The sequence below is a fragment of the Podarcis gaigeae genome (genome assembly GCF_964106915.1).
Source record: "Podarcis gaigeae genome assembly, chromosome: 4".
Lineage (NCBI taxonomy): Eukaryota > Metazoa > Chordata > Lepidosauria > Squamata > Lacertidae > Podarcis > Podarcis gaigeae.
In genome coordinates this window covers 99,951,499-99,966,537 of record NC_139677.1, presented here as the reverse complement: position 1 = coordinate 99,966,537, position 15,039 = coordinate 99,951,499, and the positions used below count along the sequence as shown (strand labels likewise).

At 47.4% G+C, this 15,039-nt stretch overlaps 1 protein-coding gene across 1 annotated transcript; it reads left to right on the top strand.

The window, feature by feature from the left end:
* The first annotated feature begins 5,681 nt into the window (after positions 1 to 5,681).
* On the top strand, positions 5,682 to 14,097 carry RPS3 (ribosomal protein S3). Its single transcript, XM_083737415.1, has 7 exons — positions 5,682 to 5,841; positions 7,240 to 7,370; positions 9,092 to 9,185; positions 10,400 to 10,494; positions 11,194 to 11,381; positions 13,136 to 13,332; positions 14,025 to 14,097. Exons 1-6 carry the CDS (start codon positions 5,812 to 5,814, stop codon positions 13,327 to 13,329), a joined length of 732 nt encoding a protein of 243 aa, XP_083593541.1. The 5' UTR covers positions 5,682 to 5,811; the 3' UTR covers positions 13,330 to 13,332; positions 14,025 to 14,097.
* Positions 14,098 to 15,039: the final 942 nt, after the last annotated feature.

Below are 15,039 nucleotides of genomic sequence, written 5' to 3'. Positions count from 1 at the left end.
CTGAAGCTTGAGGAGCGTCTGAACCAGCGACTGTGAACGGAAAGATTCTCTAATACAATTGATTGACTGCCCCCTTGTGGAACAATTATCAGAGATATTACTCATTGGGGATCCTCGGGATATATGTTTTGGTCTTGGTGGTACCCCATTTCTGTCACTGGGGGAATTATATTGGGGCTAATAATTATTTGCTATCACAATAAGGTAATCTTTTGTGGAAGGAATGCATATACTAGACATCAACATGATTTTATTATTAATCCTGATCCCTTGGGAAGGGGAAGGGTCCTTGAATCTGACCAAATTGGCTAAATATGGATTCAGCCATGACCACAATATGTGGGTAGGCTTAGCTGAGATGGTAGCCAATGTTGCAAATAGGACCAATTGCCTTGTTTGCTCTCTTGGGCCAGATGATTCAGAGGGAGGTATGCCCTTATTACCGATACCATTAGATGCCATTGGTATGGTAAGCGAAATGCCACACCAAACAGAAATACAGAATTTCCCCGGATGGAACTCAACTAAACCATTACGAGTTATACCTGTACAAGGGGAATTCTGTGTACATAAATCATCAGATGCAGCTGATTCTCCCATGATAGGCTCTTCTCATTGTCACTATACTTGGGATTATATTAAGAATAGTCATACCTGGGCACACGGTACTACTTATCGAACTCGGAATACCTTGCCCTGTGCACCTCCTTTTATTCACGCATGGAAAGTGGTGTGGAACATAACTGTGACAGAAAAAGGCAATCTAACATACTGCACTGTGAACTCTCTACCTCTTTTGGTATTTCGCCTTCTGTACTCCACGTACCAAAAACCTCAGACCCGATGGTTGTGGTGGATATGTGGAGAATGGGCATACAAAAAGCTCCCTTCCAAATGGAGTGGGACTTGTTTCTTGGGTTGGGTATTACCACCAATGTGGATTATGCCCACTAGTTCGGCCAGGCGAACACGAAGGAATGCTGATATTTCTCATATAGCAGGAGGAAGTACCCAAAGTTGGAGTGGTACTGATGATTGGCCACCAGAGCGCATTATAGCCTATTATGATCCTGCCTCCTGGAATCCTGGTGAGCTCATACAAGGGGCACGGGATCCTATTTATAATCTAAACAGAATAATTCGATTGCAAGCAGTAGTGGAACTTGTAACCAATGCAACGGCCCAGAGTTTGAGACTTATTGCACAACAGTTGGATGAAAGTAGAGCCGCCATTTTGCAGCTGAAAATGGGAATGGATTATGTACTTGCCAGGCAGGGAGGCCTATGTGGAGTCTTGAACTTGACAGGGAATGCCTGTTGCTTTAACATTTCAGATAATGGTGAGGCAATCCGTGTGTTGGCCACAAAGATGGAGAATATAGCACATGTCCCAGTACAAACATGGGAAGGATGGGATATGGGATGGCTCACCAATTGGTTACCTAATGTCGCAGGACTCAAAGGGATACTATTGTCTTGCTTGTTTTTCTTGACAGTAGTGGTAATGGTTTTGTGTATGATGCCATGTATCATTTCATGTTTTAGAAGTACAATTAGCAAGATGGTTTCAAATGAAACTCTGCCTCATATCATGGCCCTATACAGAGCTTTACCTCAGGAATATGATGAAGGTCAAGCTATCAAGGACACTTGGGATGAAGGTCCTTGAGCTTGAAAGGGGGGAATGTGGCATTTGAATATAGACTGCATTTTTAATCAAGACTTATATTGGCTTATATCTTGATCAGGTTCCTAAATTAAATGGGCTTAGATTTTCAAATGTTTCATGCCAGGCAGAAAGAACCTTGGCAAGAGGTTTTTCTCCTAAGACAAGGGGGCCCCATTGATTTATAGTAGAAAAACAATTCTCAAAGTCATAAAAAAGGGAGAATTACATATGCTGCCCCAAGGCTGAAAAAACACAATTAAAGGCAAGGGTAAATAGTAAAATAATACCAATGTGCCTCTCAGTAAAATGAGCCAGATCTTCTTTCCAAGGTTGAAAGGCCAAGAGCAGTGAAAAAGGCAACTGGCTTGGCTAGAAGAAAAGAGAGCATTTTTGGGAAATTTTCTAAAGCTGTTGGGAAGAGCTAATGGGAGAAGCATCTAGCTGGCTGGGAAAGGAGGGGGAAAGGGGGGAGGTGTAAACTGAAGAGGCTTCTTTTTAAAAGCTGTTTTTTACTGAGTTCCTTTTTACTTTACAAAGGCTTTATTCTTTTAAAAGGCTACCTATGATAAGTGAATGAAATATATTAGCTTAAATATATTGGCTTAAATGTAATTATGCAAAGGATTTAAGGAATGCTAGATTCTTATTTCATATGGTTGTAAGAGTTGTATTTATCCTGAAATTAAGTCAGCCACCAGCCTAGCCCCCCTGCCAGACAGAAGACGCCATCCAAGCACTCTTGATATATATGGTTGTCAGGCATTTGTTTAGAAACTTTCAAATGAAGGAAATCTTTCAATATTGATGTGAAACTCAAGATCCTTGACATCTGTTGAACATAAAAATGTAAGATTAAACATTTGTTTTAGAAGGCAATAGGGCAAGGAGGGCAAGGAGGGCAAGAGGTGAGCTGGTAATTAAGATTCCATGTAAGATATATTATTACTTATTTGTCATTTATATATAGCTCTTTGTCTCCCTTATAAGGGCAAGGAAGTGGGTGTATCTTTTGTGGGTGTATCTTTTGTGATTGGTTCTACCAAACAGCCAATAGGAATTTCAACCAGGCTGATTGGACAGAGGCAGCCACAGGAGGAGCAAAGGGGGCTGGATTAAGGGAATATAAGTGCTGGCCAGGATGGCAAGAGGCCAGGCCAGAGCTTGGTAACCATATACCACTGAGCCTCTCATTTATTTGTCTGACAAATAAATTATTATTTTAATTTCTCTATTGCTGCGTTGAATATTTCATTCCAGCTAAGCGTTAACCACAAGCAGGGTGCTACAATTTCATTTCTATACCGCCTTATATTTTAAAGGAAAAAAAAAATCTCAAAGTGGTTTACAACACATCACAACATCAAATCATAGGCGCCGACTCCATGGGGCCTGAGGGGGCCCGAGCCCCCCAAAAAATTCGTTTGGGGGGGCTCCGCCCCCCCAATAATTTAAGAAAATTATTACCGTATTTTTCCGGCATTCTGCCTCAGGGTCTTACTGCCCACCCTGCTCTGTTTCCTTGCTGTGTTTGCTCAAACGGAACAAAGAGCAGGGAAAGCCCCTCCCCTCCAGGCAGAGGGAAAGCAGAGTGTGTCTCTGTGCTCCGTGCAGGAGGGAGAGAGAGAGAGCGAGAGAGAGAGAGCGCGAGCTGGCTGGCTTGGGTGGGTAGGTGAGGGAAAACTTTTGCCTTCCTTTCCTCTCTCCTCCTGTTATACCCCTCTCCTGCATTCTTAGCAAGCTGCTTCTCTGCACACCCCTCTCCTGCTCCGTGTCCCTTCTGTGTTTTTCCTTCCCTCCCCACTTAAAATGTGGTTAAAAAGCATGGATCCACATGGATCCTCAGAATCTTTGCATTGGGTCAGCCCAAATTCACCATCAGATCACATAGCATGTCCATGGCTACAGCCTGCCCCCCCAAAATCACGCACCCACTGTTGCCTGGGGCTGCAATGGTGCAAAAATGTGGTTAAAAAGCATGGATCCACATGGATCCTCAGAATCTTTGCATTGGGTCAGCCCAAATTCACCATCAGAGCACATAGCATGTCCATGGCTACAGCCTGCCCCCCCAAAATCACGCACCCACTGTTCCCTGGGGCTGCAATGGTGCAAAAACGTGGTTACAAAACATGGATCCTCAGGATCTTTGCATTGGGTCAGCCCAAATTCACCATCAGAGCACATAGCATGTCCATGGCTACAGCCTGCCCCCCCAAAATCACGCACCCACTGTTGCCTGGGGCTGCAATGGTGCAAAAACGTGGTTACAAAACATGGATCCACATGGATCCTCAGGATCTTTGCATTGGGTCAGCCCAAATTCACCATCAGAGCACATAGCATGTCCATGGCTACAGCCTGCCCCCCAAAAATCACGCACCCACTGTTGCCTGGGGCTGCAGTGGTGCAAAAACGTGGTTACAAAACATGGATCCACATGGATCCTCAGGATCTTTGCATTGGGTCATCCCAAATTCACCATCAGATCACATGTCTGTGGCCACAGCATGAAGCACAAAAATGATACATCCACTGTTTCATTCAGAATGTTTTTTTCCCTTGTTTTCCTCCTCTAAAAACGATGTGCGTGTTATGGTCAGGTGCGTGTTATAGAGCGAAAAATACGGTAGTTATATTATGCTTTGTAAAATCACAAAATTATGTTGGTATTTTTTATTTTCCTTGTTTGATGATAGTTACCTTTTAAAATACATTCAGTAATGAGTTAAAACAAATAATTATTACGGTAGTAAAAGAGGCGGCGCGAGTAGTTTTGCTCGGTGCGTGCGACTGGCCCAGCCCCTCTTTCCTTTTCCTCTCTTCTGCTCTCCCGCCGGGCGCCTGAGGGAGAGTTACTTAGCGGTTCTGAGGAGCCGCTGTTGTTTCGGCAGGGGAAAAACCGCCGCCCGCGAACCGCCGAGCTCCCTCTCTCTTTCCAGCCTCTCTCTCTCTCTCTCTCTCTCTCTCTCTCTCTCGCTATGGCCAAGGAGGAGGAGAAGCCCTTCAGCCAGTCTATGGCCGAGTGGCGGAGGTTCATCTACAACCCCAACCGCGGCGAGTTCCTGGGGCGAACGGCCAAGAGCTGGGGTGAGGAGGGCGAGCGAGCGCGCGGGGAAGGGAGGGGAGGGGGCGGCCGGCACGAGGGGCGGTGGGAGGCGAGGCGCGGCGGGCACTTGCCTTGCCCACCACGCATCTCTCTCCTTCTCGGTCTCTCTCCCTCCCTCAGCTGGCGAGGGGGCCACGAGGCGGGCGGCAGCAGCAGCAACGGGCCGGGAGCGGATCTTATAAAACTTCCCGGGGCAGGACCCCGGTATGGGCCCCCCCAATATTTTTTATAAGTCGGCGCCCCTGCATCAAATAAAACAACAGGAAAAACAGATGCTGTACTAGCCTTTCCTCTTATTGCATCAGGCCACCTGTTCCAAAATACTTTGGAGGCGGCCAGCCAGATGCCAATGCAAGCACACAAACAGCTTCTCCATTGCTTGCTGTCGCTGCCGTCTGGCACTTAAAGGTAGACTGCCTCTGTTCCTGGAGGTCTCATTTGCCTATTAGCAATTTTATAATATTTTATCATATTTTATTATATGGCAATACTTCCCTCAAGCAGCCCTGTTCAGGGAAGTTTTTAATGTATGACATATTAGTGTATTTTTGGTCTTTGTGGAAGCCACCCAGAGTGGCTGGGGAAACCCAGCCAGATGGGCGGGGTACAAATAAATTATTATTATTATTATTATTATTATTATTATTATTATTATTATTATTAAGCGACTAATGCGCACAGCTATGTGCGCTGCTGTGAATTATCTTTGCGCTCATTTAACAATATTTCACTCCTCGACCCCGCCAAGTCTGGCCAAACTCCTTTTAATTTGGGTAAAAAACACAGAAAGACTACGTTTCCCATGATGCACTCTTGCGGGGACCACCGCGGTCCAATGGGAAGCAGCGAAGGGACGCGACGAAATCCCGCATGCGCCACGAGCCGCGCTGCGAAGGGACGTCGACTACGTTTCCCAGCATGCTGAGCGGCTCCCCCCACATGACACCCGTGAGCCAACGGAAAGCGGCCTGCCTGCCCTATAATCCTCCGCGGCGGCGGAAGCAGCCTCTTTTCAGCCCGGGCTGCTCGGCTCAAGATGGCGGTGCAGATCTCCAAGAAGCGAAAGGTGAGGGAGCTCGGGGGCCGGTGCGGAGCCGCGGGGACTGGAGCCGGGAAATGAGGCTGGGATGAGGAGCAGAGGGCCGAGCTGTGGGGTTTGAGGTCTCCGGAGGGGCCGGCGGCGGGGCGAGACCGGCGGATGGACGTGGATTGAGGCCGGTCTTCCCCCCCCCCCCACGGCTGGGCCTGGCTTGAAGAACATGGCGGCAAGGCAGGGGCCTGGTGGGCCCTGGACAGGCCGGGCTGGGGGAGAAGAGAAGGCCGCTCGAGGCCCTCAAAGGTTTGCCCAGGAGAACACAGGACCCTGCGCCATGCCCCGCTTAGGCCATTAATCTGCCTGGGCCTATATTGCCTGCACTGGCTGGCAGCAGCTCTCCAGGTTTTGGGGAAGGGGACCTTCAAAAAGGCTCCTGCAGGGGCCACGCGGGGTTGAGCCTGGGGGCTTCTGCACGCAGCGCAATTGCTCCCGTTGCTGAGTGCGAAGAAATGGCTTCCTTTAATGGAAAAAGGATAAGAAGCTGCATTCTAGTACCAAACTCCTATTCCCAAATAAATAAGGAGGGTCTATGACTCTCAACTAGATGCCCTTTGGGGACCATTAAAGCACCAGTATCTCGGTGACTGGCATTTTTTGGCAGGGATGCTGCTTTTCCACGTGGAGGTTCTGTGGGGCTGTCATGGCTAAGAGCAATTGCTAGGTTTGTCCCCCACATGTCCCTGGGAAACTAAATGAAGTCCTGGAGGAGTTTTTGCAGGAAGAGGGGACTTCTTGCAGGAGTTCATTCTCTTTTGGCGTCACTAATGCATTATTTTCCTGTTGCATGCAGCTGCTCTGACAGGGTAGTACATTGCCTTTGTTCACGGTAGACAAAAGTACAAGGTTTCTGCTAAAAGTTTTCTTTTAAAAAGTGTCAACCCGGTTTTATAGACCGCAGGATCAAGAAATTTGTGTGTGTGTGTGTCCGTCCCCATCTACATTGTACATGAAAGCAGGGTCATACCACAATCAGAGTTTTCCCCAAAGCATCCTGGAACTAATTTGTTAAGGGTTCTGAGAGTTGATAGGACACCCCTATTCTCCTGTAGAAAACTACAGTTCCCGGTTTCCTGCGAAGAGGGATGAATTGGTAAACCACTCTGGGAAGTGTAACTACATCACTTAGCTAAGGTTCTTCCAAGAGTCACGGCAGAAACTTGGGTGGCTCTTAATTCAGTCCATCTCCATACTGAGTGAAGTTTTGAGCCTTTTGGTTATGCTGCACATGCACTGGGCAGGATTGGTGCACATCAGGCCCAGCAGATAGTAGCTGCTTGTCGATTATTATTTTTTAAACGAGACTTCTCCCTCAGGGTTTGCAGGGTTAAACTGCTGCTGGCTTCTCATAATCTGTTTTGCTCTTTGTAGTTTGTGGCTGATGGTATCTTCAAAGCTGAACTGAATGAGTTCTTGACTCGGGAGCTGGCTGAAGATGGCTACTCTGGTGTGGAGGTCAGAGTTACCCCAACCAGGACAGAAATCATCATCCTTGCAACCAGGTGACTTGCATCTACGTGTCTGGTGGTGGGCGAACAACTCTGCCGCTGCGATAACTCAAGAGTCTGGCGGTGTGTTCATATAGGGTGGTTTGACTGAATCCAGGAGGCAATTGAAATATTGAAGCCTGTACCTACTACAGACATGTATACACTGCAGGAAGATTGAGTGGATCTGTAAATGTAGGGCTCACGTATTTGAAAACCATCAAAGTTTGGGGTGGAATATAGGAAGCTGCCTTTTACCAAGCCAACCATTGGATCATCTAACACTGTATTGTCAACACTGACTGGCAGAGGTTTTCCAGGGTTTAAGACAGAGAATATCCCGTGGAAATACTAGGGGTTGAACCTGAGACCTTCTGCATGCATAACACGTGATCTGCCACTGCAGCCCCTCTTCTGCATTTTTACCATCTACTGCATTCCTGTTGAATAGGAATGGTTTCTTCCTGAATGTTTGAGTTGGATCAGAAGAGTTGCTGTGGTTTGCATGGTTTCCCTATATTGCTCTGTACAAGCAGACAGCTTGCGTTGTATTCCTCACCCTTTTCAAAAACCACGGGTGCAGGAGCCACTTGGACTCACTTGGTCATCGATCCAGATTCAGACAATACTTTTCCATGAACTGCAGGGTGAAATACTGGTCTAGATTGGCCTTCTGCATGTTGATGTCCTCTGACTGTTGTAGACGACTGTTGTAGACGACTGTTGGGAGCCAGTGTGGTGTTGTGGTTAAGAGCGGTAGTCTCCTAATCTGGGGAACCGGGTTCGAGTCTCCGCTCCTCCACATGCAGCTGCTGGGTGACCTTGGGCCAGTCACACTTCTCTGAAGTCTCTCAGCTCCACTCACCTCACAGAGTGTTTGTTGTGGGGGAGGAAGGGAAAGGAGATTGTTAGCCGCTTTGAGACTCCTGAAGGGGAGTGAAAGGCGGGATATCAAATCCAAACTCTTCTTCTTCTTCTTCTTCTTATCCTGGTCCCTGACATTTGGTCATGCTGGCTGAGGCTGATTGGAGTTGTGATCCGTGAGGGTAGGGGTGGCCTAAGTGCTGCTGTACCTGGAAATCTAACCCATGTTGGGTCAAACAACATGTTTCTAGCATTTTCAGGATTTTTTGCAGCAAAAATTAACGAGGGATTCATCAGTTTTACGTGTAGCTTAGTTCCTTTTTAAAATGTGTGGTTTTGTAGTTTTAATTCATTTTATGTTGGAAATACTATTGTCCTTCTTCCTGTTAATGGGTCAGGGACTGTATAATAAAATTGATTTAATTAAGAGCTGGGCCTCCATTACATTTGCTGCAAATGATTTGGTGTGGGAAAACAATGGCAGACCCTTCCAACCTGCGCGTTGACCCAAGGGCTACTTTTTGCTAAGAAAGAGTCATGGCCAGTTGTAAACGCACAGCCTAATGTAACTGGGAACAACTCACCCCTTCCTCCATATCAGCCTACACTCACATGATCAGCTCTTTCAGTTTAACATCTCTTAATGTGTTAAACTCTGGCAGTGTCAGAGTTAGGACGGGACAAATGGTTGCTTTTACGCACTGTTTCTAAAAGGGGGAAAACCTGCTGGATCAGGCAACCTGCCTCTTACATTCTCAGTGCTGATAACTCCTCGAGTAACCCATGTTATTTCAGTGATTTCAGAATGTAGACTAAAATATCTGAACATCTTAAGTGAGGACTTAATGCCTTGCCTTTGCTCCTTCTTTCAGAACTCAGAATGTTCTGGGCGAGAAAGGGCGCCGTATTCGTGAGCTGACTGCTGTTGTCCAGAAGCGATTTGGCTTTCCCGAAGGAAGCGTTGAGGTAACGGCTGCCCCAGTTTCCACTCTCTGCTTATTGTGCGCCAAGTTCCCCCTTCAGTGATGATCTGATGACGAGTCAGAAATGGCCACCCCCCTGCTCAGAGTAAACAGCACAGCGCCACGTTCTGTGGTGTTGTGTGTGGGTGCTTGGGCAAAGGTGTCCTGTTCATTGGATGATCTTGAGGCATTTGTCTGAGAAGGGCGAGTCAAGGTTTGGGGAGTATTTCCTCAAACTGGTTTCGATTTATTGATCTAGGCTGATGTGATTCTAACGCTACGAGAAAGCCTTGTCTAGCCAGTCACCCTCCCTCCAGTTGTCAGTGGTCCACAACTTCTATCAGTCCAGTATGGCCAGAGGTTGTGTTTGGTGGAAGCTGGATCCCAAAACATCTGGAGGGTTGCAGGAGGCTAGGTTGGAGCATTAGCTGAAAAGGCCAGAGGCTTCAAATCTGGGTGGATGAGGGTTAAAATTAGCAAAGCCCCTAACCATGATCAGAATTGTGAATCTAAAACAAATTTGCAAACTTAATTACCCTTTCAAGTTTCAGTTAACTGCTGGACTCGCCAAACAGCTATGTTAACCATTAGTGAGCTGTACAAAGCTGTAAGAATCTACTTTTATGCAACAACCATGCTAACTGGGGGTGCTGGGAATTGTAATTCAAAACATTTGGAAGGTGCTGGGCTGTGTTAAGAGAAGTTCTCAGCTGTTGGCTTCCCAGCTAGTGCTGTGTTTCCATCTCTTCCGTATATGGCCCTCTTACTATTAATTTCTTTTTAAGTTTTTAGCCCCTTTGCCCCTTCTGTGCTTGGCATGTCTGGAATGATGCTTTTGCCCAGTATTGGCCAAACAGGTTGAGTCACCTGGTTGAGCTTTCCGTAGACACTTTCCACCCTTGGAAGCGTCTCAACGGTGGCGTCTCCAAGTTGGCCAACGGTTCTGGAACCAAACTGGCTTTTAAAACTCATTTTCATGATACTGCACAAGGCACAGCGTAAGTGGGCCCTGCACTGAAAACTGGTGTGTTTATGGGATGCCTTGGCTCAGCCTGTGGAGCGGAGGAGAACACCTACAAACCCTTAAGGTCATGTAAGTATTTTCAAAGAGTTCGTGAGTGCACAGTGAAGATGAGACTGTAAAGCAACAGAGGTGCCTGCAAGCCTGAACTTTGCAAAAATAAAAAATGGACAAAATGTCCCTGCTTTCTTTTCCAGCTGTACGCTGAGAAGGTGGCCACGAGAGGGCTGTGCGCCATTGCTCAAGCAGAGTCGCTGCGTTACAAGCTTCTGGGGGGCCTTGCCGTCCGTAGGTAAGCAAGCAACACTCCGTCTAATCATTTTGTAATAGCGTTTAGAAAACGGGGGTTTAAATTGTGCCTCTGCGGAAGTTTATAATCAACACATTGGGCTGAATAAATCCCACCTTAACGCACCTTAAAGTTCCCCTCATCTCTGCACTGGTGCAGTTGCTCCTTTCTCTTCTGTGTAATGGGCAAAATTATTAATGTAGCATTGCCCTGCAGAGTTTGCAATCTGATGTTCAATATAGGGAAAGGGAGAGCAGAGTGGGGAGACCCTGACCCAGGCAAGTTTATGCCACAACGAATTTGCGAGATTCTTGTTTCTACTCGAGCTAACTTGCCTTGCCAGATTCCCCCAAAGTATGGTCTCTTCCTTGAGCGTTGTTGAATGGCAACCCTTGTAAGAAAAGAAAAGAAAAAACCCTTCAGTGATGATACGATGACGAGTCAGAAACGGCCGCCATCCTGCTTGGAGTAAACCACTCAGTGCCACGTTCTGTGGCGCTGTGCTTGGGTACTCCCAACAGAGGCGTCCTGTTCATTGGATGATCTTGAGGCATTTGTCTGAGAAGGGAGTGTTGCGGATGAAGTCCAATGTTGGAAGTCTATGGGGATGGGGGTGGGTTGTCCTCCTTATTTGATAATAAAGCAGTAGATTAGAGGAGAATGCCCAGCACGGTTCAATGGAGAGTTTTTCTTCTCTTCTAGGGCGTGCTATGGTGTCCTCCGCTTCATCATGGAGAGTGGAGCCAAGGGCTGCGAAGTGGTGGTGTCGGGAAAGCTCCGTGGCCAGCGAGCCAAGTCCATGAAATTCGTGGATGGCCTGATGATCCACAGCGGAGACCCCGTCAACTACTACGTCGACACGGCTGTCCGCCACGTCCTCCTCAGGCAGGGTGAGTGGGGGGGGGGTAGGCAATCTCTCAGGCAGCCCCCAGTTGGCTTCCTTGTTCCTAAAAAGATTCTGGGCCTTCTGTAACCCGTGGCTGCTTTATAGTCTAGCCAGGCTGGTTCTCACGTTGCGTCAAGCCATGCTTTGGCAGTAGGTTAGAAGCAGGGAACCTTTTTTGGCTTTTCCCAGCCTCCTTGAGTGTTCCCTTCTGGAGGGCCACGTGCCAGCAGTGCAGGGGGCCAGAGACAAAAATCGGGAAGAACAACTGATGTTGTTACCTCTGCACAGTGTGGGAACTTCCGTGTACTCTTAGCATAGGGCCCTAAGGAAGTCAGATTAGCCTCAACCAGAGCCAGGGCCTTTTCAACACTGGCCCCAGCCTGGTGGAACGCTCTGCCTCATGAGACCAGGGCCCTGCAGGATCTGATTTCTTTCCGCAGGGCCTGTAAGACAGAGTTGTTGCGCCTGGCCTTTGGTTTGGAATCCATTTGATTCCCTCTTTATTTTTCCCCTTCTCCTCCTGTGCTGGAACTCCTGTTTGGGGACTTCCCAGGTTTTTTTCCGGCCCATGTAGGACCAGTCTAGATAGTTATCCTTGGTGAAGATTTGACATTTTCATCCCCAAAAAAGTTTTGATTTGAATTTCCATTGACATGAGGCTGTGTTTTAATGTTGTATTTTAATCTTGTTTTTAAGTTGTATTTCAATCAATCTGTTTTTGTATCAGTTGTTAGCCGCCCTGAGCCTGGTCTTGGCTGGGGAGGGCGGGGTATAAATAAAATTTATTATTATTATATCCCTTTCTACCCTGAATCCAGGGGAACAAGGAACAGCCAGGGCCAGTGAAGGGTGTGGTCTGGGGAAAGAAATCCCAGGGGCGAGATAGAGAGGACAGCATTTGGACCTAAGGTGTCAGACACATGCACTAAATCAGTGTTCCCCAACCTTGGGCCTCCAGCTGTTTTTGGACTACAATTCCCATCATCCCTGACCACTGGTCTTGCTAGCGAGGGATGATGGGAGTTGTAGTCAAAAAACAGCTGGAGGCCCAAGGTTGGGGACCACTGCAGTAATGACTGAGCCTTCAAGGACCTTTGGGCTTACTAGTACCCCTACTTTCTTGGTTTGAGGCGAACCCTAGTTTGCTGTCTTGTCATAGCTTGCACCTGTCTTGTTAACAGTGCTTAAAAACCTCATTTCTTATCTTAGCTTGGTATAAATAATAAAGCTGTTATTATACAATAGTTGCTGGTTGGGACAAAATTGCACACTGGTTTGCCTCAAGCCAAGGGAAGCCGTGTGTTGAGGGGGGAGCACTGAACCTGTGACTCCTTGAAAGCTCAGTTTCACGGCCTGTGAACCAGCCTGCAGAAGTGTCTCGAGAATCTTTTCTGGCTTGTTTCTCTGTTTTTCATGCAGAGGTGTGAGAGGTGCCCAAGGACAATGTTCTGAAACACCAAACCCCCCAATACTGTGAGAGGGGAATTGCCTCCTTGGTCTCTCTCTCTCTCTACAAGGACAGCAACGGCTAAAGACCAGGCATAGGCAAACTTGGCCCTCCATATGTTCTGGGACTACAACTCCCATGATCCCTAGCTAACAGGACCAGTGGTCAGGGATGGTGGGAGTTGTAGTCCCAAAACATCTGGAGGGCCGGGTTTGCCTATGCCCAAGACAGAACGAAGGCCTAGGCTGTGGGTGGCAGAGGAAACTCTCTGCCCAGGCTGCTTTCTTGACAGTGTCTCTTTGTTACTCCAGGTGTGCTGGGCATTAAAGTGAAAATCATGCTTCCCTGGGACCCAAGCGGGAAAATTGGCCCCAAGAAGCCCTTGCCAGACCACGTCAGCATTGTGGAGCCCAAGGAGGAGATTTTGCCCACCACCCCCATCTCGGAGCAGAAAGGCACAAAGCCAGAACAGCCCCCCATGCCGCAGCCCGTCCCCACGGCATAAGGGGTGAGTCGCTTTGCTTTATCCCTCACGGGTTGTCGGGAGAAAATGTTGGGGGTGAGCCGCAATGTAAATAATAATAATTAATAATAATTTATTATTTATACCCCAGCCATTCTGGGTGGGCTTCCAACAGAATATTAAAATACAATAATGCATCAAACATTAAAAGCTTCCCTAAACAGGGCTGCCTTTAGATGTCTTCTAAAAGTCTGGTAGTAGCTGTTCTCTTTGACATCTGGCGGGAGGGCGTTCCACAGGGCGGGTGCCACTACCAAGAAGGCCCTCGGCACTGGACCTCAGTGTCTGTTTAGAATGATGGGGGTGGAGACACTCCTTCAGATATACTGGACCGAGGCCGTTTAGGGCTTTCAAGGTCAGCACCAACACTTTGAATTGTGCTCAGAAACGTACTGCACTTCTTGGCTGCATGTTGCTGCTAGTGTTTCGTAGAGGGCAATCAGTGCATTTAATGCTTTAACTGCAGCCCACCAGATGTTGCAGGACTACAACTCCCATCATCCCTCACCACTGGCTTTGTTGGCTCATGGGAGCAGGAGTCCGTCAACCTCTGGAGAGCTACAGATTCCCTGTACCTGCTTTACAGGGATAAAACAACACAGGCTGTTGCCCCAGGGATTGTGTTCATGGTACGGGTAATAGCTCCCCATACACTAATTCTTCTGTTTCTGTTGCAGGTTTAAAAACATCTGGAACAAAGAGTTTGGCGTCTTGTACAAATATCTCTTTAATAAAATCAGAAAAAGACAACACGCTGGAGGTTGTTTCTGTTACCTGCTCACCTTACTTTTTTTGCCCGCTCTGGGACCTAAATCCTGGCCAACCAATATCTGAAACTTTCTAGTTTTGTTCCTTTTTGATACCCCAACTCAGATTTCACCATTGAGTCACCCATGTGTTCAAAAGGTTCTATGAACATTCTCATTAGCACCAACCTTGATCTTGTGATTTTGCTCTCCCCCATTGGTTACAGCTGCCTTTGAGTTGCTGCCCCTTTTTCTGTAGCTCTTTGAGATTCCATCCAACCAGAAATTGCATTCAAGCCGTGTCCCAGCGCTGTTTATGTGCTGATGTCACTAGCTCAAGCAAAGTCCATTGGAGGAATGCTTCCTAGATGTTAGCAACACGAGCAATCCTAGCTCATTGAGATCAATGTATGAAACAAAGCAATTTCTTAATCCTTTTGCAGGGATCCCTGTAAAACCGGTAGCAGGTTACAGACTCGCTAACCCAGAAATATTACCTCAGGTTAAGAACTTTGCTTCAGGATGAGAACAGAAATCGTGGCACGGCAGCAATGGGAGGCCCCATTAGCTAAAGTGGTGCTTCAGGTTAAGAACAGTTTCAGGTTAAGAACGGACCTCCAGAATGAATTAAGTACTTAACCCAAGGTACCACTGTAGTCTTGATTCCTCAGCGAAACACCTGCTGCCATTTTGACTTGGCACTCATTCTCTTGCAGCAAAATGTCTTTGTGTGGAGAGTGCTTGTTCCAGGGTGCCAACTAGCCAGTCATGCCTTAGTTCTCACAGGTCTGGCTGAACATCCTGCCTAATTTTCAGATTTTAAAATTTTCAGTCTGCATTGTCTGACCACTGAGCGTGCTCTGTCCTCATTTGGGTGTTTTCCGCTTCTAATTTATTCCTCTTTGTATTTCTGTAAATTTTGAGGGTCCCCCTAGCCTCCTGACAC